Raw genomic sequence first — 24,006 nt, 5'->3', positions numbered from 1 at the left:
ACCGCAAGGGCCAGTATTATTTTAGCTTTGAGATTCGTGCAGGATATTTGAACGGTTGGATTTACCAAAAAGTCACGCAAAATATGAGATATCTTAGAGGAAGCGAATTCGATGGGCTGACCTGAAATTAAAGGAGCGGAGGAGCGGGTTGCAAAGTTCGCGGCTGTGAATTGATTACTGACATCTGGGACCCTCTGTCGTAAATCGTTTATTATCTCGGGTCTCACAATCACGTCAGTAGTTTACCACATGATAAGATAGTGATCGAATTCCATAGTGAATCTGATTCAAGAAAATGTCTGTATCATCGCCCACAGTTTTGAGTACCTATCCTGGTTTCGTACTTTTTCTCCTGTTTCAGTTCGAGTCAGAGGCATTTCGATTTCGTCTCCTAGAAATCAATTCCTGAGAGAAAGAGAGAAGAGGAAGAAGAAACGAAAGGAAATAATGGCATTGAACAGAAGTCTCCAGTCTGGCTTGAAGCTGTTCGCCGCCTCTGAAGCCTTCCTTTCGAGATCAGGTAATTTTAACGTAGAATTTAACGTTGTAGTTCGATTCAATTCGCAACACCTCTTTCTTTGAAAAAGACGGGAGCTTGAGACCTCACTCTATTTTCTTTGTGGATTTTAGCAATGGAGTTTTAGACTAGTACAGGAACTAGCAATCTTACATAGTTACATGACCAAATCCAATAGAATACTTTGGTAATTGATATTAAATGAAATATAATAAGTCATCTATGTAATAATAATTTGAAATTTTTCAACCGAGCACAACCATGAAAGCCAAGAAAGAAGCACCATGGGAGCCTTTGTTAAATTGTAACTGGTTCCATCTATAGTTAGTACAATGACATAATCAGTCATTGGAGTCTTTATTTCAGACTAGCACTTTCTCCAGCAAATCAATAGTAAGAAGGTTTTTCACTGTGTGTGTTTTTTTTTCCCTGAAATGAGTAGCTTTACCAATGTGTGTTAAATATATTTTAAAAACTTTTCTTCAATATATATATATAGAGAGAGATGAGCTACGGTGAGCCATAGAGTAAAACGCGTTGGTGCTCTATGGCACTATATTTTCATTTTGAAAATTCAAACGACCGATCCGAACCCCTCAACACAATCTCCATATTGAAATGTGCTTGGAGACCAAATTTTACATTTTTTGAAATTTTTTTTACTATTTATTAGGCAATTTTGAAAATCGCTGATCCGATGGTCCAGAAAATTTTACTGTTCACACAGCAAAACAGCAATTTTACAAAATGCTTAATAAACAGTAAATTTGGTCTCCAAGCACATTTCAATATGGATTAAACATCTAACGGTTCGGATCGGTCGTTTGGATTTTCAAAATGAAAATATGGCGTGGAGTACAAACGCGTTTTACTCCATGGCTCACCGTAGCTCATCTCTCTCTCTATATATATATATATATTTTAAAAACTCAATCAGTCACGTTATTACAATCAGGTCTATGCTTCTGGTTTTTCAGTTCCCTCAATGATTTACTGCTAGTTTTCAAACATTTTTTTTATGTAATGTACAACAGCTACTCGCAGCCTGCATGCTACTGGCACGAAGAGACTCAGTGCCCATGCGCACGATGAACCATACTATCTCCATGCAAAGCATATGTACAATCTTCACAGGATGAAGAACCAAAAGCTGAAGATGTATCTGTCTGTTGCTGGTGTATTCGGCATTGGTATTGCCGTGCCGCTGATCGCTGTTGATTTTATGCAGAAAAAGACTGCCTCTGGCTGATCTCTTTTTCCTTCACTTTCCAATATCTCAAATGAAATGAGACTTTAATTACAGCTCCTGTTTTTTTTTTTCTAAGAATTTGTTTGTTGTTCAAAAGAAGCATCGTACATTTTGCTTCCATAATAACTTTGGCTAACTGGTCAAAAAAGAAAAAAACTTTGGCTAAGACCATGATTGTCAGGCATGTAAACTTGATCTTTTATTTGGTGATGTTAGTGTAATTTTCGCCTTTCTGTGTTTGATGTTTTCCTACAGTTAGAATGGTTGTGTCTGTTGATTCTTATTATTACTGTTTGTCATACTTTGAATTAATGCTGAAACTTGTTTCCACCAGAACATGATAAGATAATTACATATTGTCGGAAACAAAGCGGTCGATCATTAATGTATTATTTTACAAATAATCTTCATTAAATTTGGAAAGTAAAGACAGCCATAGGGAGAGTGACCTTTATGAAGTGCTGCGGGTAGAAATTTCTGTGTTGCCATTCTTCCGTTCCTGATCTAAGGACGAGGAAACCAGATCGCTTAGTCTATTCACTGTTGAAGATGTTATTAACGATTTTGAGCCGAATTGCAATGCAAAGCATTAGTTTAATGTGTTTTTATCCTCTGGTAGTGCTGCACGATGTGATTCCATATCCTCTGAGGCACCACGCCATTAAGCTGTTCATCTGTCCTTGGTTTTCCTCAGGACGCAAGATCTTGGCTCACTGTTAATTTATAGAAGTTGCTGCTAATAAAAAGGCATCTCATAAATGCGCAGTAAAATGAAGAGTTATGGCAAAAAAAAATATATTGGAGATCGGGCACTGATAGCGGACTTGAACAATAAAAAATATTATGGAATTAAAACCAGTACTTGCATGACTTGTCATTATTAGGGCCTGTGGGAAAAAAAATTTCACCCAGGTCCTGTTCAGCGGATGTATAGGAATGGGATTGAAAAATATTTTGAACTAATTTTTACTGTTCATGTAGGAACAAAAAAATTCAATCCGAGTGATTTTTTTTTTTTTCCATACATAGTGTTTCGATTATTCAAATTGAATTCGAACTCAAACCCATTTTCATTCTCGCCTGGCAGCCAAACAACCCCTTAGTGATAATAAAAGCACAGGAACTAACAAAGAGAATCTATTTATGAGCCGTAAATTTAATGCTGTGCCAATCGCTATTTCTAGATTTTGAACTTCGGCTAAGGGTAGGGGTGCAAACGGATCGGATACGGATCGGATAGTGCTCAACCCATATCCGTATCCGTATTTTTTTCCGGATACGGATACGGATCGGATAGTAACCGGATACGGATCGGATAGTAACCGGATACGGATACGGATCGGATATTAAACGGATACAGATACGGATCGGATATTTTCGGATACGAATACAGATACGGATATAATTCGGATTTCTAATTCAAAATATATATCTAATTAACTTGTTACACCATTACAAAATATATATCTGATTAACTAAAATTCACCAACATAACTATAACTTTAATTAAAAATACCAACACAAAAGATATTCTAATACAAAAAATAAATAGACACAAATTTTTTTCTCAAATCTTAACATATACGGATGGAATATGCTAGCATGCTATGCATAGCATAGAACCCCTCCATGCAACGGCACGGATTTTGAGTTTTCAAAATCCTAATGGTCGATCCGAACCGTTCATCTTGTTCTCCATATTAATATGTGTTTGGAGACCAAATTTTACATTTTTTGGAATTTTTTTACTATTTCTTTAGATTTATTGAAAATTGCTGTTTTTTATGGTCCAGATTTGCTGAAAACAACGGTTTTCAATAAATCTAAAGAAATAGTAAAAAAATTCCAAAAAATATAAAATTTGGTCTCCAAACACATATTAATATGGAGAACAAGATGAATGGTTCGGATCGACCGTTAGGATTTTGAAAACTTGAAATCCAAGCCGTTGCATGGAGGGGTTCTATGCTATGCATATCATGCTAGCTTATTCCTATCCGGATATCCGAAAAATTAAAATATCCGGATCCGGATAATTATCCGTATCCGTATCCGATTCCGAAACTCAACCCGTATCCGTATCCGAATCCGCATAAAAAAAATCTGTATCCGTATTCGAATCCGCAACTATCCGTATCCGAATGTCCGAATCTGCAAAAATTCGGATACGGATCCGGATTCGGACGGGTAATATCCGACCCGTTTGCACCCCTAGCTAAGGGGCTTTCATTCACGAACAGTATAGGCCCAAATACAACCTTAAGCTTCTATTTTCTCTGCATCCAAATCTTGCAGCCAATCCTGTTCTGAATCACAGGCCCCGAGCTTTGCGCATTTGCGTCAGCAAACAAAATTTGCGAGTGCATTCATACACAATGCTTCTCAGATCGGACGGTTAATTTTGGTTCTCGTCAAGACCCCATCTGGACTAATCTGAAGAGCAGTGAGCACTACAACTACGCTACATAACGGGTAAAGATTTTAACAGAACACGAAGCATAATTTTGATTTTCTACCAGGAGTCCACGCGCTGCTGCACGACGCCAAAATTGCTCTGATAAAAATTTACGGTTTATTTTTACCCGGATTGTGGATTTCCACTGTGTCCGTGTAATGAAAAGGATCAGAACCGAAGTGTGCGTGGGACCGGCGTTTCAGTATCAGTTTACCCATAGTCCCATAGTGAATAACTCCCGTCTACAACATAGAGCAAGCAGCTCATGGCGAAATCAATCGCGATTCTCCTTCTATGGATCTCGATCCTTTTCTCTCCCTCCTTGGCGACAACTGGAGAAGACGAATTCAGGCGAGATGGGTCAGTAATCGAGCTCACCTCCTCCAATTTCGACTCTGCAATCTCCGCCTTTGATTTTCTGCTCGTGGATTTCTACGCTCCTTGGTGTGGCCACTGCAAGCGCCTTTCTCCTGAGGTTAGTAGTACTTCGTATTTCTCCCTCTCTCTTCTCTCTGGATCAAAATTTCAGCCTTACAGGATCGTCTCGAATCAAATTTCACGACCCATTAGATAGATATTATATTTAAGTGAATTCAGGATCTGATTTGGTTTCTTTTCTTTTTCCTTTTTTGTTTTAGTTAGATGCGGCTGCTCCTGTGTTAGCTGGGCTTAGTAAACCTATTTTTATAGCTAAAGTAGATGCTGACAAGTACAGCAAGATTGCTTCCAAATACGAAATCGAGTAGGTTCTTTCTTCCTTTTGATCTGATTCCACTACTTACTTTATTATTTAGATCTTTAAATGCAGTAAATCCTGTTCATTTTGACATTTAAGTTGTGGATATCCATCAGAAAAAAAAAAAAAAACTCAGTGCATTGCATTGCAAATTTGATCATATTTACCACTGTAGGTAAATTTGCACTTGAGGAAGTTCATTAATTTTTTGCATACAGTTGATTATTGTTTGCGCCTGATTAGATTTCGTTACCTTTTTTCTTTAAAAAAAAAAATTCAGTGGTTTTCCCACACTGAAGTTCTTCATCCATGGAGTGCCAATAGAATACACAGGACCAAGAAAAGCCGAGATATTAGTCCAATATCTCAAAAAGTTTGTTACACCTGATGTTTCTCGTCTTGAGGCGGATGATGCTATTCAAAATTTTGTCGACTCGGCCGGCAAAAGCTTCCCAATATTTTTAGGCTTTGGTCTAGATGAATCATTAATTGCTGAATTTGGGAGTAAATACAAGAAGAAAGCTTGGTTTGCTATTGCAAAAGATTTCTCAGAGGATATGATGTTGATCTATGATTTTGACAAAGTGCCGGCTCTGGTACTTATCAATCCTAAATATAGTGAAAAGAGTGTGTTTTATGGCCCCTTTGAAGGTTAGTTTGAATCTAGAATTTTCATAGTTGCGCTTCAAGTTAACCACTAGGCATTTTCTGGTTATGCTGTATTTATTTTTTAATTTTTCATCATTATACTGTTCAATTTTTAGTAAGGAACCAATTGTTCAATTGGTTGGTTTAATAGTGTTTTGGTACCGATTCTAGAGAACAAATTAACAATGTGAAGGCTAATTGAAAAACACATTCCTACAACTAGTAAAACAAAATGCTTGTAATAAGCTCAGCAATGTTATTAAAAAGGCACATTCATGCTCATTTTTGTGAACAAACAACAATTAGACAAGTATTATTTTATTTTAATCTCTAATATAAATTTAATTGTCTCTCTCGATTAGGTGAATTCTTGGAGGATTTCATAAAGCAATCTCTTTTGCCACTTACCGTACCAATTAACCACGAAACCCTCAAAATGCTCAAGGAGGAGACCCGAAAAATTGTTCTGACAATAGTGCAAGACGAGATGCACGAAAACTCAGAACAATTGATTAGAGTCTTGAGATCAGCCGCAAATGCAAATCGGGATTTGATATTCAGCTTTGTCGGGGTCAAGCAATGGGAGGAGTTTGCTGATGGGTTTGATGCAACAAAAAGCGCGCAACTTCCAAAAGTCGTTGTTTGGGATGGAAATGAAGAATATGAACTGGTGAGACTTTTTTAACATTGTTTTCCCTGTTGATATTATGGCACATATTTTTTCTCTCATTCTAGCTTGAATTAATTAATTTAACATGAATACAGATGAGAATTTTTTATAAACATAGAATATATATTAGGTGACCAGGTAAGACATTACCGGTTAGTCATTTCCTCATGATGAATACTGGTATGTCAAATTTACAAGTTGTATTATGTCAAATGTACAAGTTGTATGATACTCCTCATAAACCATTGTATGTTTATAACAAAATATTATTTTGTTTAATAAAGGTTGTTGGGTCAGAGAGGCTAGAAGAAGAGGATCGAGGCACCCAAATAAGCCGATTTCTCGAAGGGTATAGGCAAGGGAACACTATCAAGAAGAAATTGAAGGGACCTTCTTTTATGGGTTTCATCAACTCGCTAATAACTGTTAACTCGATATATTTAATTGTTTTTATTGTTGCTGTTCTCATGCTTGTTCAACACTTTGGTGGACAGAGCGGGGACAATTCTCACGCACGCGGTGAGCACTTGGACTGACAAGTGGGTCCAGCCTTTGTTCTAGATTTTTTTTTTTAAAAGTTACTTTTACATGCCACTGTAAGACTAGAAGTATAGATTGTAGTGGGAATATTTGTATGTTCCCTTGTTTGTTGGTTTAATGTAGGTTTTTTTTGTCCTGAGTAATATATCAGAATTTGTAGTTGAAGTTAACAATTTTATGGTTATTTGAAATGATTACTAGCTGCTTAGTTTCTAATGCACAAAAGTTCCAAGCTACAATTACCTCGAGTACGAAATTGTTGCCTGTATTGCCTCCTTGGATTACATCAAGATCTGTGTGTATCTCTAATCAGATACTTTCTGATTGGGAAATAAATCTGCTACGATCCTAATGGGGATTGTAGGGTCCTACGATTCTAAATCCAACTTTTCATTTGTTTTGAGATTCGTGTATAAAAACAACTTCTATAGAGATTCGTACAACTCAAAAAAATGAAAGGTTGGATTTAGAATCGTAGGACCCTACAATCCCCATTAGGATCGTAGCAGATTTATTTCCTTCTGATTGAGGAGCAAGGGGAGTACACTCATCTATAATCGTTCACTTACTTTTTTAACTAGTGCATTAATTAACTTCATTGAGATTCTCACAACTAGGATGCTAGAAATTATCAGTGTGTATCCTCTGAGATATCTCATATTTTGCGTGACCGACGTGTCCGGTGCCTATTCGGGGATAGCGAGGGGGCCAGTATTATTTCAGCTTGAGATTCGTGTAGAACATATTTGAACTTTGGGGATTTTCCAAAAAGTCGCGCAAAATATGAGATATCTCAGAGGATGTGAATTCAGAAATTACACCCTACTTAAATCACCGCACTTGTTTCTTTTAATAAAGATTAGTACTTTTTCTATACTGGGATCCACCAGCTTAAAAAAAGAGCCATATTTTAATTGATTAATTACTTGATTTGCTCTTTTTTGTTGATTAATTACTTTCATAAAACAATGAATATGATTTTATTTGTTATACTTTCATTGCTTCTCCATTTATATTGAATCCAAACTGAATATATATTACATAAAAAGGACTAAAATAATGTTACAAGTACTGCAACTCATATTAAGTTGTACAATAATGAACTCAAAACAAATTGTACTATTTATATCCAATTCTTCATGGTAAAATAATTGGGATAAAAAAATAGTTTTTGGTAATGAAAAATTGTAATATTACATTTTATTTAATCAGTGACAACTGACAAGTCAAATGTTGATTGTTGGTGAACATATTCTATCTACTATAAAAGAATATCAATAAATAAACAATATAAAATTCATGATAACTTGGTAAATTTCATAATTCAAATTTCAAAACGTGAAAGCATGATTGTGCGAGCAAGGAAAGTCAAAAATTAGTAAAACCAGCTGAATTAGTATATTTGAACTACTGCCATGCAAAAATCAAAATCTAGAAAAATAGCACACACTCAATTCAAAAATGGTAGCAAAAAGAGGGATACAAGACATCAAATATGTTAGCAAGACTATCATTTCAGCGCATCTAATTGCTTTCTTCAAAATTATATATATCTCTAGTTGCATTCTATAAATACATAAAGCATCGCAATTTATATATATGTTAGCAAGACTATCATTTCAGCGCATCTAATGCCCATCTCTTTATTTGATCGCCCATAATTAATATCATGAAAAAGGAAAATTTAGTCTTTTGACAAATTAAAATTTGAACCAATTGAAGCCTCTCACTCACTGCAAACAGCCAGCGCACTTAAAGCTACTTAAAGTAAGGCCCATATTAAGATCAATCCTTTGGTCCAGGAATAATAACCCAGTCCATTAGAAGGTACATTCACGACCAGTTAGCTTCACAAACAAAGCGCTCTTTTAGTCCCACAATCCCTGTGCTATCTTATGCAAGTCCCAGGAGCTCCTATAAAATACTAGGTGCCGCTTCATATCAATTCATACCTTTCTCGGCCTTTTGGCTAAGATCAAGTGTAGTATCTGTTCTTATCAGTTTAATATCTGATATGTGGACCATGTGTTCACAACGATATTAAATTTATTTTTTGTGGGGAGGGTCCACCACAGTAGCTTGCTACTGGGGCCCTCGAGCGTCGCCTTTGCGCTGCACTATTGCATAGGCCTGGCGCACCCCTACCAAATTCAATTGAAAAGTATTTTTGTTCTTTTTATTTTATTTGTAAGTATAAATATGAAAAGATTTATACTGTGAATTGGGTCTTAAGCTTTGGTTCAGCAATTTGACCCTAATTTGGTCAATTTTTAATATCAACATGTATTAACGAAAACAGAACTCAAAACATTTTTTGTTTTGAAAGAAGAAGCTACCAGCCTAGATAACAAGAAAAAGTAAATTGCAAAAGCATCCCATTCACCATGCAATTCATGCATGTGAACAACACTCGACTTCAATGCAGCCTATGAAGGTTCCAACACATGCATCACTCCTTTGTTTCCCCCTCTACATAATTTCAGCCCAACAGAACTCAAAACTTAAGACTGAAATTTTATGACCTGGTAAATTCTATGATAAAAACACATATGTTTAGAAAGAAGGCTTCTCCACTTGAATGAAACTTGGTCATAGAAAATTTTGTTTTGCAACCAAACTGTTGTGAACATATCAGCATCTTCTTGCAAGATGAATTACAGTACCAGTCCCCTAAAGTGCTGTTGGTACCGCCACAACAGCATCATTGTCAAGTAAACACCCAAACCTAACATATTGAAGCCTCTGGTCTCAACCAATGGTGCACTGATCTTTGTAGCATTGAGATTCCTGAGGGTAATTCAGTAAATTGTCTCAATAGCAGAATAACGACTCGGCTGTGAATTGGTACGATGACAATGACATAGAGTACAATTAGGAATTTCAATGTTTTGTATCTCCTATTCTTTTGGAAAATGCACTAGCTTGCTTTGTGAAGATCAATGTGCCAGGTTGCGTGGAAATAGCAAAGAAACGGGACCGAAAGCATCGATCTGTTGGCCTCGTCAGTTCCCACCTGTTCAATATCCTCATTTTATTTATCTCTAGTCATTAAAGGCTGCAGCAATTTCACCTATACATTTGGGACATTTTTGTTTTTAGAGTTTTTGGCATTTTTGAACTTCTCAAAAGCCAGCTGGAGTTTGAAAATTCGTCCTATCTAATAGTCAAAATTTAATAACTTAAATTTGAAAACATTAATTATGTTGATTAATATCTCCTCACAGGAGTACTCATCCTTATGGGAAAAGTAAAAAAAAATGAAGGGTTTGGATTTCCTAGTTTTACTGGTTAACAGCTTTTATCTTATTTTGTATATTAACAATATTGGTTTGATTTTATACAGCGCACAAGTCATATATATAATTTTTTATTTGACTAAATATCCTTCTTAATATATTTACCGAAAAAGAACATCATAAGGCCCAATAATATATAAGTCAAATCAATTAAACTCGTCAATTTATGACATGGAGATCTACTTCACTGATTACACACACACACAAAAAAAAAAAATTTATCATATAATCAAAATCCATTGAAGTGACAATAACAAACTTTCCACTGCATTCAAGTCCAATGATTCAAACTTCTTAGTTCAGGATAAAAAACAAATTAAAAAGAAAAACCAGGTTTACATGTACTTTGCTTAAACAAACATGATACCGGGTCTAGAAACTTAAAAAAAATAATAGTAAAATTTTAAAAAGATTTATTCATTCTCAAATGATGTAGATCTTCATCTCATCCCGCCATGACCAAAAAATATTCCCCTAAGAAACACATCACCATGACCAATTCCAATTCAATTTCAGGTATCTTATTTCCATAATCGGTGCCGCGCTCCTCTGTACTGTGCTTCTGTTTTCAAATCTCGATTTCTCTACCTACTCAGTATTACCGGGCTCGGACACCTCTGTTTCATCTCCAGTTGCTGCCACTGAAGCTGTTTCTACCCCTTCTTCAGTTATTCTCACAGCCGTTGATCAAGACCCGAAGAGTCCTTTACTGACCTTATCATGACCTTTGACCGGCGGGACCGTGAAATTGGTCGTGACAGGTTTCAAGTGAAATTTAAATATTATACTCCAAATGCATCGGCAGTGCAAGATATCGATTGGTATAACTGCTCCGAGCTGAAGATGTTTCATGCAAGCGTGCACGTAAAATTTTTCTCGCAGGTCCCTGACATACTGGAGGGGTTGTATTTATGCCGGTGTGGGTTGAGTTGTCTATCGAAACACTATAATAGTTAATATCTCCATCAAAACTTAACATTATTTCTTTTATCCCTTTTTTAAATTTATTAACATATTATTTAGTTATTTTAAAAATCAAATTGACAGGTATTCTCTTTTTCTTTACTTCTCTCCTCACACAAAATAACTCTACTGCCCAAGAGAAAACAAGAATTATAGCGCAAGTGTGCTGCTTAAGCCCAGTGTCAGAATCTAAGGCTAATTTGGCAGCATGCTGTAAGCCTGTCATTTGGTTAAAAGAAACTCCTTCAAATAACTAAGTGGTCAAATTATCCAAAAGTTCATATCCTTTCTGTTTCAAATTTTTCGTATCCACCTTTCAATAGAATTGCGGTCTTTATTTAATTGATTCGCCATCTCTGCTCAAATGCTGAGCACAAGTCATTTTATACACACCGATGGACAAATTATTAAGTTAAAATTAAATTCAAAATTTTCATATCATTTAATTGGACTGGTCGTAACTGTGTGTCTGTGTTGGACCTCTGGACATGAAAACTGCTTCATGTTCTTCCTATGTGAAAATAAAAAATACCTCAAGCAAAAAAAAAAAAAAAATAGAACTTAAGGAACTCATTCATACCTTTGTCTTTTATTATCTTTTACTGATGACTAATGCACAAGCATCAGTTAAGAACTAAGATGGAGTAAACACCAGCATACTTCTGATGATCAACTGAAATTTTTTTTTTCCTATTGGTCATGGGTAGTATAAGCAAACATGAGGAAAGTTTAATATCCTAAACTGTTTTTTAGGAACCAAGTTGTAATGGTATAAAATTATTTGATCTCCAACAATAAAACCAAACCTAAATTCATTTTTAATCACACGATGTCGCTTTTACACATACAATAAGTATCATGAAGAAAAATTATAGTCACAAATTAGGTTTTTAGAACCAATTGAAACATCTCCGCTCATTACAAATGAGCACCGAGCTTAAAGTTATTAAAGTAAGGCCCATATTGAAATCAATTTTTGGTCCAGAATAACCCAGTCCATTAAAAAAGTGCATGCACGACCGGTTCGCTTCACAACTAAAAGAGCAAAGCGCTTTTTTAGTCCCACAACCCATGTGCTATCTTATGAAGTCTCAAGAGCTCCTATAAAATAGGAGGTGCGGCAGCCTAGCAATTCATACCTTTCTCGGCCTTTTGGCTAAGATCAAGTGTAGTATCTGTTCTTATCAGTTTAATATCTGATATGTGGACCATGTGTTCACAATGATATTAAATTTATTTTTTGTGGGGGAGGGTCCACCACAGTAGCTTGCTACTGGGGCCCTCGAGCGTCGCCTTTGTGCTGCACTATTGCATAGGCCTGGCGCACCCCAACCAATTCTAATTGAAAAGTATTTTCTCGAAGTTTTGTAACGTCTGTTTTGAAAATTGGATTGAAACATGTTGAAAATTTATGATCTGGTAAATTTCATGATAAAATCACGCTTAGAGGCTTCTCCACCTTAATGAAACTGGTCATAGAATTTTTTTTTAATTTTTTTTGGCAATCAGACTGTTGTTCACATATCAGCGTTTCCTTCCAAGATGAATTGCAGTACCAGTCACATAGGTACTGACTCACCAGCAGCATTGTCAAGTAAAACCCAAAACCTAACAAATTTGAGCCTCTGGTCTCAACCAATGGAAGGCGGATGGCGTGAGACCTTTACTGGCACTTTGTAGCATTGTGATTCCTGAGGGTATTTCGGTAAATCATCTCAAGAGCAGAATAATGGCACAGCCGTAAATTGGTACAATGACAGGGACTCAAGGAGAATTTCGAAGTCTTCTCTCCTATTATTTTTTGCAAATGCACTAGCTTGCTTTGTGAAGATTAATGTGCCGATTTACATGAATATAGCGAAAAAAACGGAAACGACCGCACAAATCTGTCAGTCTCCTCAGTTCTCACCTTGTTCAATATCTTCATTTTATGTCTCTATTGTTAATGGCTGCAGCAATTTTACTCAATGCAATTGTGACATTTTGTGTTTAGTGTGTTTGGCATTTTGAACTTTTCAAAAGGAAGCTGGGGTTTGACAAAATCTAATTTTCAAAATTTAATAATTTAAATTTGAAAACGTTAATTATGTCGATCAATATATCTTTAGCAGTTCTCATCTTTTTGGGGAAAGCTAAAAAAAATAAGATAAATGAAGGGGTTTGGATTTTTTTAGTTTTACTAGTTAACAACTGTTATCTTATTTTGAATCAACCAAAAAGAGCAAGGATATTAACAGTACTGGTTTGATCTTATGCAGAGCACAAGTCATGTACTTTGTTATTTTTACTCTCTTGTTTGTGCGTAATATGAAAGCTAAATCAGCGTTGACAATGTCTTTACTATTAAAAAAACATGAAGTCCATTGATTCAAAATAATTAAACTAGTCAATTTTATGACTTGGAGATCAACTAACATTGAAGTGACAACAACAAACATGCCATTGCATTCAACTCCAATGATTCAATCTTCTTAGCTTAGGATAAAAACCAAATTAGAAAGAAAAACCAGATTGACTTTGTCCTGGGTTGAAAGAAACCTGGTACCGGGTCTAGAAACTTGAAACAAATAAAATTTAGAATTTTAAAAGATTTATTCATTCTCAAGTGATGTTGAGTGTACAACAGTTTTAATTATAAAACGGTTGTTCTCTTCATCTCAACCCGCCATAAACCAAAAACTTTCCCCTAAAAAACACATCACCATGACCAATTCCAATTTTGATTTCAGGTATCTCATTCCCATACTCAGTGTCATGCTCGTCTGTACTCTGTTTCTTTTTTTGAATCTCGATTTCTCGACCTACTCAGTATTACCGGCTCCAGACGCCTCTGTTTCATCTCCAGTTACTACCACCAAAGCTGTTTCTACCCCTTCTCCGGTTGAAACCTCTAATCTCTCTCCAGATATCCTCACAGCGGTCGATTCAATTGGATCAAGACCTAAAGAGTCCTTTTCTGACCTTATCACAACCTTTGACCGGTGGGACCGTGAAGTTGGTTGTGACCGATTTCAAGCGAAATTTAAAGATTGGGCTCCCAATGCATCAGCAGTGCAAGATATCGACCGGTACGACTGCTCCAAGCTAAAGATGTCGCATGCAAGCGTGCACGTAAAAATCTCCTCATGGGTGCCGGACATACTGGAAGGGTTGTATATGTGCCGGTGCGGGTTGAGTTGTCTATGGACCCGCAATGAGGCTCTGGCTGACAAGGCTGATGTGTGGCTTTGGGTTACCTTTCAACTTGAAAATGTAATTTCTCTTTTCTTATCTCATAATGACAACTAAATAGTAAATTTTTATATATCGTTTTAGTGACAATTTGTATCAGCTCATTTGACGCCTTGCATTTTTTTCTCTTTTTTCTTGGTGGTGGTATTTTATCAGAAATTCAACTTAATGATAGTTGTTTTGTTTTACTGATGAAGTTATTAGTTATTACTTAATTTACTTGCAAGAAATACCACTACTCTTAAGAAATTACGAGACCATGTTTTTCAAATCATCCAAAAATGAATTGTTTTTCATAATTAAACTGTACCACTAATAAATCGACAATAGAACAGTGGCTATAATAGCTTAATTAATTACCCTGTACTGTCTGATTTAACAGAGAACAGAAGGGGGTCCTCTTAATGCATACTACCAATGCGAGGCGGCGAGATGGCGGTCGGGACATGAGGATATTTTCATCAGCTATCATGCCAGCAGCGAAGTCCAATCAACGTATGCAGGAAAATCCTACACGATGCACCGCAATTACAATGCACCCAACAACAAGCGCGATGTAAGTGCTTCATACCAAATACCTTTCTTTTAAAAAGAAAAAGAAGAAAAGAAAGAGAAATCTGCTAGGTTTTTTTTTTTTTTTTTTTTTTAAAGAAGTGGGTTGTCCACCAATTTCTACAAAAGAAAACCATTACAATGTCTTTAAACTGGTACCACCTCTCTGGTATCATAGACCCAACACTTACAAACCTACTGACACTAGGTATTAACAGTAATATCTTTTAGCAAACTAACACAGTATATAACCCAACAAAAACCAGCAAAATATGTAAAAACAACATCCACAGCAAAGACACTGCTAGGTAGCAATGTGCATATATAATCCATGAAAGTTGAGTAACGAAATGGATCGGGCTTTCCTTTTTCGGATCGGATTCCCTTAAGTTGCTAACGCAAAAGAATTTTGAGTTTCTTTGTGTACAATAATTTTAAAGGAACCCTTTTGAATGCATACCCAAATTGCACGTCTGCTTCGGGTAAAGATATTGAGAGTGATGTTTTGATTTCATTCTTCTTCTTTTTTGATGGTCCATCGTATAAAACCGCGAACTATAATTTTCATTAAAAAAAGTTAATTACAAGGTTCCTAGTTACTGTGACCACCTCCTTTACACAGAAATTACGACATAGAAAAATACGAAATTTTAGAAAAATAAAAAAATAAAATTCAAATTATGAACTCCTCCCTAAACATGTCTCAACCACTCAGTCGTTTCCAGCGTCGCCTCTGCTATGAGACGCTGCACCAATTTCCTCTCCCCAAAGAAGTGCCGAAATTTTTATTAATAAAAAATATATTATATAAATATCGAAATTGGAGAACACTTTTAGGTTTTTTCGAGCTATAGGGAAAACGTGATTATTAATCACAGCCTCTGGACGTTATGGATTATCACGGCCAGCATTAGCGCTTAATTAACAAGATTAACCATTATAACTTAACCATAAAAAAACCGGAAAAAAACCCTGTCCGTGATAGATTGAAACGGTCAGGTGTGAAAAAAAAAAAATTCTTGTCCGTGATAGACAGGAACGGCCAGCCAAAGTTGTTGCCAATTCTTCCCAATTATTGTTATATTTTAAATGGTAAAAATAAAATATAGTACCCTTGGTGAGGGCCCACTTTATCAATATCTCTCTACTCTGTACACATGGTTGTTATTAATTAGTCAACACCTAAATCTAGCTAGCTCTAATTAATTAGTTTTACATTGGAAAATTTGATATGGTGTACCTAGCTTTGCCTTTTTCATATAATTTTTAGGAGCTTGATAATTGTATCCCAAACAAAATTTCTGAGCGAGTCTCCTAAGTAGTTTAAGAGAAAAAACTTTCAATGTTATCTAACTTTCATTTTCAACGCTAATATTCAAACATTTAAAACTCTGTTTATAACATTTTACAATACTACTCGCAAGCATTTAAACCTCTGTCTGCAAGTATTAAAATTTTAAATCTGTATAGTTTTAACTCCTAATTACTTTTGTTTTCAAGACAAAAACGAAAAATTCTTTTCGCCCACTTTTTTTTATTTTTTCTCTGATCATTCTCATCTATTTTCTCGACAATCCGTGATGAATTTTGCGAATCTAAAAATATGAACGTTTTTTATCCGATTTTCTCTTTCAAATAAGATCAATGAACAATAACTTTCGAGTTATATTTGTGTCGTAATTTTTTTGTCATTTTAAATCTTTGTGACTTTCAGTTTTTTTTTTTAATTTTGCTTCAAAATAATTTAAACCTCTGTTTACAAGCATATAAACCTCATTAATAACACTTAAAATCTCTCGAATAAAACATATAAACCTCATGTACAAAGAATTTAAACCTCAACAATAACATTGCATTTACAAAGTTCATTTACAAAGCATATAAACCTCATGTACAAAGCCTTGAAAATTTTAATGGTTGTGACTGAGATTTAAAATTTAAAGTAATCATGAGTTTTACTTTAAAAAAATGACTTTAAAATTGCTCAAAAATATTTCTTCATGGATCTTATTTGAAAGATAAAATCGAATAGAAAACGTTCGTATTTTTAGATTCGTAAAATTCATCATGGATCATCGGAAAAATAAATTATAATGATCAGAGAAAAAATAAAAAAGAGTGGGTGAAAGTAATCTTTTCGTTTTTAGCTTGAAGACAAAAGTAGTTAGGAGTTAAAACTATACAGATTTAGAAGTTTAATGCTTTCAAACAGAGGTTTATATGCTTGTGAGTAGCATTATAAAATGTTATAAACATAGCTTTAAATTTTTGGATATTAGCGTTGAAAATGAAAATTAGACAACATTGAAAGTTTTTTCTATTAAACTACTTGGAGGATGTACTCGGATATGATAGCTCGAGGTACCAGAACATTTCTCTTATTATCTATATTAGATGTGTACACTATTACGTGGAGGTCTTATGTCAATAATAGTAGGATATAAAAGAGATCATGACAAGGGACACACTCTATTAACATTCCTTCCCTATTTAGTTAACATTCGATTCATATTTATCCGATAGCTAAATGAAAATATAGTATAGGTGTAGGGTTAAATGCACCGTGGATTTTATGCTCCAATCATGCTCCATATAATTCATATTTCTATTTGTAAAGTTCAAACAGTTGATCTGAATCGTTCAATATAATCTTCATATTAAAATGTATTTGGAAACCATAAAAAATGAAAAATGATTGTTGGAGTAGAACTAGGGTGTTCTTAAGTTCACCAAGCTTCTTGGTGAACTCAAATCTAAAATCTATCAAATCGGTTTCAAATGACGAATCCGAACAGTTGAAAGCCACCTACCTTACGAGTAATGCATCTACATGTGAAAATTTTAAACATTCGAATTAATTTAGCATAAAATTAATTGATCAAAATTAGAAGGTTAATAAATTAATTTTAATGCATTCAATTTTTGAACGTTTTTTGACCGCTTGACTTTATACTAAATTAATTCAAATATTTAAAATTTTCACATGTAGACGCATCACTCGTAAGGTAGACAAGTTTCAACAGTTCGGATTTGTCATTTAAAATCAATTTGACGGGTTTTAGACTTGAGTTCACTAAAGAACTTTGTGAACTTAAGAACACCCTAGTTCTACTCGTGATTGTTGTTTGAACATTATTTTCAAATTTATAGCAATTATTGATGGTTTGAACCATGAAAAATGAGAAATTATGACTTTAATTTAGCAATTTGTTAGCACCATATATATATTTTTTTTGGGCACTCAGCCCATAATTCTAACGATTTGTAGTTTGTGCTTTCATGTAATTAATTATGAGAATGATAGTAAAATAGGCTAATAAGACAAAATGTTCATCAATTCAAATTTTACAAATTACTTGACTTTAGCCCACATCCTTGATCAGTGTGTATAAATTGCCACAGCAAATTTTGAAAAAAAAAATGGCTGGCCGTTCCAATCTATCGCGGACATGATTTATTTTTATTTTTTTTGCGTCTGGCCGTTTCAATCTATCACGGACAGGGTTTTTTTTATAGTTCAGTTAGAATGGTTAATCTTGTTAATTAAGAGTTAATGCTGGCCATGATAATTCATAACGTTCAAAGACCGTGATTAATAATCACATTTTCACTATATCTCGAAAAAACTCAAAAGCGTTCTCCAATTTTAATATTTATTTAATATATTTCCTATTAATAAAAATTTCGGTAGTTTATTTCCTTCCAAATTACCCATACCTCCGCTGCCCAAGCTATGATCCATATCTTTCTTGCTCTCGGGGATAGATTAGACTGGCCCGAATTCTGATCGTACGGTTCAGAAATTAACTCAAACAGTACGTTAATGCAGAGGATACGTGTCCCCTCCAAAATAATGTTAAAGTTTGCGCACAACCCCTCCAAAATAATGTTGCGAATGCACATTCTCAAATCAAGTGGTCTCTTGTCTCCGCAACGCTTGAGTTGCAGAAGACAGTCCAGCGTAATTGTACCTCTTGATATAAGGACATCCTGAGTCAGGATTTTATTGTCAAAAAACAGCCACATAAAAACTTTGACTTTTATTTGGATTTTTGTTTTCCAAAGCTTCTTACCCACGAGTGATATTATACCTCTGTCATTCATCATTCTATACGCCGACGAGCATGTGAATGCCCGTGATGTACTCCATCGCCATTCTAAATCAACTACCCTTCTTACCGAGTTGTAAAAGTGAACCAGTTTGGCAATATCTTTGATAAAGAAAGATGCATTAGTATCATCGCGTAAGTGCAGGGGCGGAAGGTAGTACTATTGAAAGGTGGCTGAGTAAACTCCAGTATTTTCAAATTTTTTAACAAGTACCTTGAAAATTTACTAAAATTTATATTTTGTATGCCTCAGCCCCGTCTATGATGATACAAAAAATTTCAAGGGTTCATGTGTAAAAGTAACATCAACTATTTTGGTATAGTTTCACGTGATCCGTGACCAATAACCAATTAGACCCATTTGAAAACTTTTAAGAGTTGTTTAATATTATGGTATAGTTTCACGTGATCCGTGACCAATAACCAATTAGACTCATTTGAAAACTTTTAAGAGTTGTTTAATATTATAGTATAAAAAGGTACAAACTAGAATAGAGAAAAGATTCCCTCAAAAAAAAAAAGAATAGAGAAAAGACAACATACACACGGTTACCGAAAAAAAAGTATTGTAAATTTAAATGAGCGAAAAAACAAGTTGTAAAAATAAAAAGCAATGACAAGAGAAGAAAGCAACAAATTAGCTTTCATATTAGACAAAATTTAAAATAAGAAAGATAAAATTAGTGCTCCATCAATAATCATTCTATATATTTCGAAAGTAGCAAATTAATTTTTGAAGTTAGAAATTTTTTTAGAGATTACATGCTTGTTTATATCGAGAAAGAAATAGTTAATAAGAATATCTTAGATGAGATTATTGTCAAATTTGATATTTTAGAAAAGCGTAGATCTAAATTAAATTAATATAAAAAATATGATGTTTGAATATATTATTTTTTTATTTTGTTAAACATGTCATTTACTGGTATTTGTTAATTATTGTAAGTTTTATAAAATCATATAGTGAAGAATCGTATTATTTTGTATTTTATAGATTTTGATTTTTATTATAATATTTTTTGAGTATATGATGTTTAGTCTGTTAGTTCCCCTATACTCAAAGTTGAGTTTCGCCTCTGCGTAAGTGGTCCACATTCGTAATGCCATGTAGATTCCTCAATACTGTAGCCCAAATCCCTGCCGGATATTTGTTTTTATTTCATTCAGCGCATGAACAATAGTGTCAAAATAAAATAAAAAAATATAGGACTCGTACACTGCATGAAGCCAAAACAGTTGTCAATATCTTTACCTGTTTGCTTTCAGAGAAGAGACCAAAATATAGATTATAATTACTGCTGGTTTGCATTGCCATTTGATCTTGCATAGGCGCCTTTATTTGGTACTTTCTGGATTGAGGTAACCTCTACATTCCAATGAATGATTAGTTTAGATAAAAGATAAAATTGCTTATTTTCTGCAATTTAAAAAGATTTTCTTTTCAATAAATGTACCCCTCTTGCTAATTGCAGGATGTACTGGTCTACTGGTCGTCGTCCATGTGTCACCCATTCCGCAACGAAATTGCTAACAATTTTCTCTCTCTCGTCCCTCACCACTCCATGGGCAAATGTCTAAACAATGTAGGCGGCTCCGACATGGCACTGACATTCTATCCTGATTGTCAAATGGAGGAGAACCCGACTCCACACTGGTGGGACCACCTCCACTGCGTCATGTCCCACTACAAGTTCGTCTTGGCCATAGAGAACACGTTTACTGAGAGCTATGTTACAGAAAAGCTCTTTAACGCATTGGATGCCGGTGCAGTGCCGATCTACTTCGGTGCGCCAAATGTATGGGATTTGGTCCCGCCTAACTCAATCATAGACGGATCCAAGTTCAAGTCTATGGAAGAATTGGCAGACTACGTGAAGGCAGTTGGAGAAGATCCGGTGGCATATGCCGAGTTTCATGCTTGGCGCCGGTGTGGTGTGTTGGGAAATTACGGAAAAGTACGTGCTGCTAGTCTCGACACATTACCGTGTCGGTTGTGCGAGGAAGCTAGTGTCCGAGGCGGGAGGAAGGCGCCGCTAAAAACACCACCATAATCGGTCTAATGCACATTCTTTTTTTGAAAGAAATTGACAGATGCTGCCAATGTTTCATATTAGAAGTTTATTACAGCTCACATACGAACAGCAATGAAAATAAAACAAAATGCATATGCAACATCTACTTTTGCATGGCACTGTTGCCCCCTATTCATGCATCAATAGTATTTAATTTCTTCCATAGGTATCCTTCTCGCATTATCTTCTCTGTTACGTACCTGTGTATCTCTAATCTCTTATCTCTGAATATGGCTGCATTCCTTTCCTTCCATATCTGCCATAGAAATATGTGGATTCAAAATATGTAGATTTAATATGTTATGGAAATCTATGGTTTGAGGATCCCTGTATGATAAATTAATTCTCCATAGAATTGAAAGAATTTATGGTGTATACTGATGCTTCACTGATGAATTTTATAACCTAGGGAAAATTAACATATATGTTATATTTCTAGGGGAGAAGAACACCAGCTTGTAAATTCATTACTGAGTAATGAATTTTGCTGAGGTTCTTGTCAAAACACAATTTAATTTCTTGTTGTAGAAAATCTATGTCACTTGTCTTTTGGAAAACTAAATTCATTGTTCCTTTTATCATTGGCACGTCGAGAGAATAATATCTCTGAGAGCAGGGAGAAAAAGAAGCTAAAAAAATATAATTTATAATCTCTTTCCAGTACATCAATATTTAACATTTTTAACACAATATCTAATGGATTAATAAAATAAAAATTACACGTCCAACAATCTAATCACTACTCTCTTTACAGAGAAATTATTACCTTAGTTTGATCCAAGAGAGGAACAAAAATCCCCTATTTCAATCAAAATATCTAGGAAAACAGAAAAAAAAAAAAGTATCAAAACAAAATACCTTAAATCAAGAAAACATCTAGACTTGTAGAATATATATAGTTTTAAAAAATGGGTCAAACTTTGGCTAGATTTTACATTGCTTAATATCTGAGATTCTGATTTGGGCTCATGGGGCGAAATTGCAAATTCAATATTAGTGAATCACAGATTGTCTATTGACATAATTTTGGGTCATAGTTTGCATGTGAACCATTGGATCTAAATCGGACGTTCAGATTATATTAAAAAATCATAACCTAAAATTCATGGTATACAATGAACCTTTTGATTTTGATCAAGTGGTCAATTAACTCCAAGGTAGAATTATTGGTTTATGATATAAAGGGGGACTGGATTCTCCAGTTCTATATATATATATTTGATAAAAGTGGTACATACCACCGATTTCATTAAGAAACGAAACCTACAGAGTTTATCAGACGTGGTACCAAACCTCTGGTATCTGTCTACACATATCCTACTACAAAGTAAACGATGCATCAAAGAAAATCACATAGCCTACTACAAATTGAAACTAGAGAAATAGTTTGCAACACAAAGCCATCAAACAGCAACATATACAAAATAACACACATATCATCTAGCTAAATGTCAGAAACGACCGAATGAACTACCAGTAAGCTATCATCATCAGTCTGATGCTATAAACCATTTGTTTCAGCTACCCTCTCCTCTTGCAATAGAAAATTATCAAAGAAAACAGGCAATTGAATCACATCAGTATGTAGAACTAAGGATAGTGTAAGAAGAGTACCCCTTCCTTTGGATCTCACCCAAAATTGTGCTAAAGAAATAATTTGAGATCCTATGGATTTAAGAGAAGTATGTATCCCATGAAAACAAAGTTTATTTCTTGTTAACCACGTGACCCACAATACTGCCTTTCTTACCAATTCGATCAAATACCTATCTTTAAAAGGAATCAAGCTTCTAAATAGCGTTTATAGCGGTGTAGCGGGGAGACAAAAAAAAAAGCTTTACCGAATAGCGGAGCCATACACTAGTGGAAAAACATGAATCAGGATCGGCCTATCTGGATCGGTTATATGAAACAACCGATACTAATACCTATCTGGATCGGTTTTCTGAACAAAACCGATCCTAAAAACTAGTTAGATCGGGTTTTTTAGTCAACCGATCCAAATTTGTGAACTATCAGGATCGGTTGTTCTAAAAAACCGATCCTGATACTATCAGGATCAGTTGTTCTAAAAAACCGATCCTAATAGTTAAACTATTAGGATCGGTTGTTTAGAACAACTGATCCTGATACTATCAGGATCGGTTTTTTTATAAAACCGATCCTGATACAATTTTTTTTTAAAAATTGGTTCTGCAAAAAAAAAAAAAATTGTATCAGGATCGGTTTTATTGCTAAAAACCGATCCTGATAGTATCTGGATCGGTTTTTAGCAATAAAACCGATCCAGATAGTTTTTTTCTTTTATTTGGAAAATCTTTTCATATGGTTATGTTTAAATAAATATAAAAAATTACATATTAGAAATATAAGTTAATTATTTAATAGAAATTTTAGAAAGCGTGCATTTTTTTTTCTCAATCCAAAATTAATGCATGTATCTAATAATCATGACTCATGAGAGATGAACCATATATATTATACGAGTAAGGCTGGGTGCTATGGATAGCATAGAGGCCTCTATGCTACGGCTCAATATTTCATATTTTAAAATCCAAACGGTCGATCCGAACCGTTTATCTTATTCTCCATATTAATATCTGCTTGGAGACCAAATTTTACATTTTTATGAAATTTTTTACTATTTATTAAGTATTTTACAAAATTGTTGATCCAACGGTGGCTGCACAAAACAGTAAAACCGTTGGATTAGCGATTTTCAAAGTGGCTTAATAAATAGTAAAAAAATTCAGAAAATTATAAAATTTGGTCTCCAAGCAGATATTAATATGGAGAATAAGATGAACGGTTCGGATCGACCGTTTGGATTTTAAAAACTTGAATATTGAGCCGTAGCATAGAGGCCTATATGCTATCCATAGCACCCCAGCCTTACTCATATTATACTTACCACTATATGTATATGAGGCTTACATCATTTGTCATATATATATATATATATATATAT

At 34.7% G+C, this 24,006-nt stretch overlaps 3 protein-coding genes and 2 non-coding genes across 5 annotated transcripts; all 5 read left to right on the top strand.

Moving 5' to 3' along the window:
• The first annotated feature begins 339 nt into the window (after positions 1 to 339).
• On the top strand, positions 340 to 2,086 carry LOC144566479 (uncharacterized). The gene is made up of 2 exons (XM_078316507.1): positions 340 to 520; positions 1,552 to 2,086. The coding sequence occupies exons 1-2, from the start codon at positions 448 to 450 to the stop codon at positions 1,764 to 1,766; spliced, it is 288 nt and encodes a 95-aa protein (XP_078172633.1). The 5' UTR covers positions 340 to 447; the 3' UTR covers positions 1,767 to 2,086.
• Positions 2,087 to 4,343: 2,257 nt separating this feature from the next.
• PDIL5-2 (PDI-like 5-2) lies at positions 4,344 to 6,841 on the top strand. The gene is made up of 5 exons (XM_078315964.1): positions 4,344 to 4,696; positions 4,860 to 4,963; positions 5,238 to 5,608; positions 5,968 to 6,275; positions 6,560 to 6,841. Exons 1-5 carry the CDS (start codon positions 4,487 to 4,489, stop codon positions 6,809 to 6,811), a joined length of 1,245 nt encoding a protein of 414 aa, XP_078172090.1. The 5' UTR covers positions 4,344 to 4,486; the 3' UTR covers positions 6,812 to 6,841.
• A 1,922-nt stretch (positions 6,842 to 8,763) lies between these two features.
• Positions 8,764 to 8,959, top strand: LOC144566950 (U2 spliceosomal RNA). Its single transcript, XR_013515324.1, has one exon. It is a non-coding gene; the product is annotated as a U2 spliceosomal RNA (small nuclear RNA).
• Positions 8,960 to 12,209: 3,250 nt separating this feature from the next.
• On the top strand, positions 12,210 to 12,406 carry LOC144566945 (U2 spliceosomal RNA). The gene has a single exon (XR_013515319.1). It is a non-coding gene; the product is annotated as a U2 spliceosomal RNA (small nuclear RNA).
• Positions 12,407 to 13,744: 1,338 nt separating this feature from the next.
• Positions 13,745 to 21,092, top strand: LOC144566307 (alpha-(1,4)-fucosyltransferase-like). Its single transcript, XM_078316302.1, has 3 exons — positions 13,745 to 14,326; positions 14,688 to 14,861; positions 20,439 to 21,092. Exons 1-3 carry the CDS (start codon positions 13,778 to 13,780, stop codon positions 21,015 to 21,017), a joined length of 1,302 nt encoding a protein of 433 aa, XP_078172428.1. The 5' UTR covers positions 13,745 to 13,777; the 3' UTR covers positions 21,018 to 21,092.
• The last annotated feature ends 2,914 nt before the right edge of the window (positions 21,093 to 24,006 follow it).

Source organism: Carex rostrata, chromosome 15 (assembly GCF_964058835.1).
Source record: "Carex rostrata chromosome 15, lpCarRost1.2, whole genome shotgun sequence".
Classification (NCBI taxonomy): domain Eukaryota; kingdom Viridiplantae; phylum Streptophyta; class Magnoliopsida; order Poales; family Cyperaceae; genus Carex; species Carex rostrata.
The sequence above is the reverse complement of the archived record's forward strand: the minus strand, read 5'-3'. Positions and strand labels throughout refer to the sequence as shown.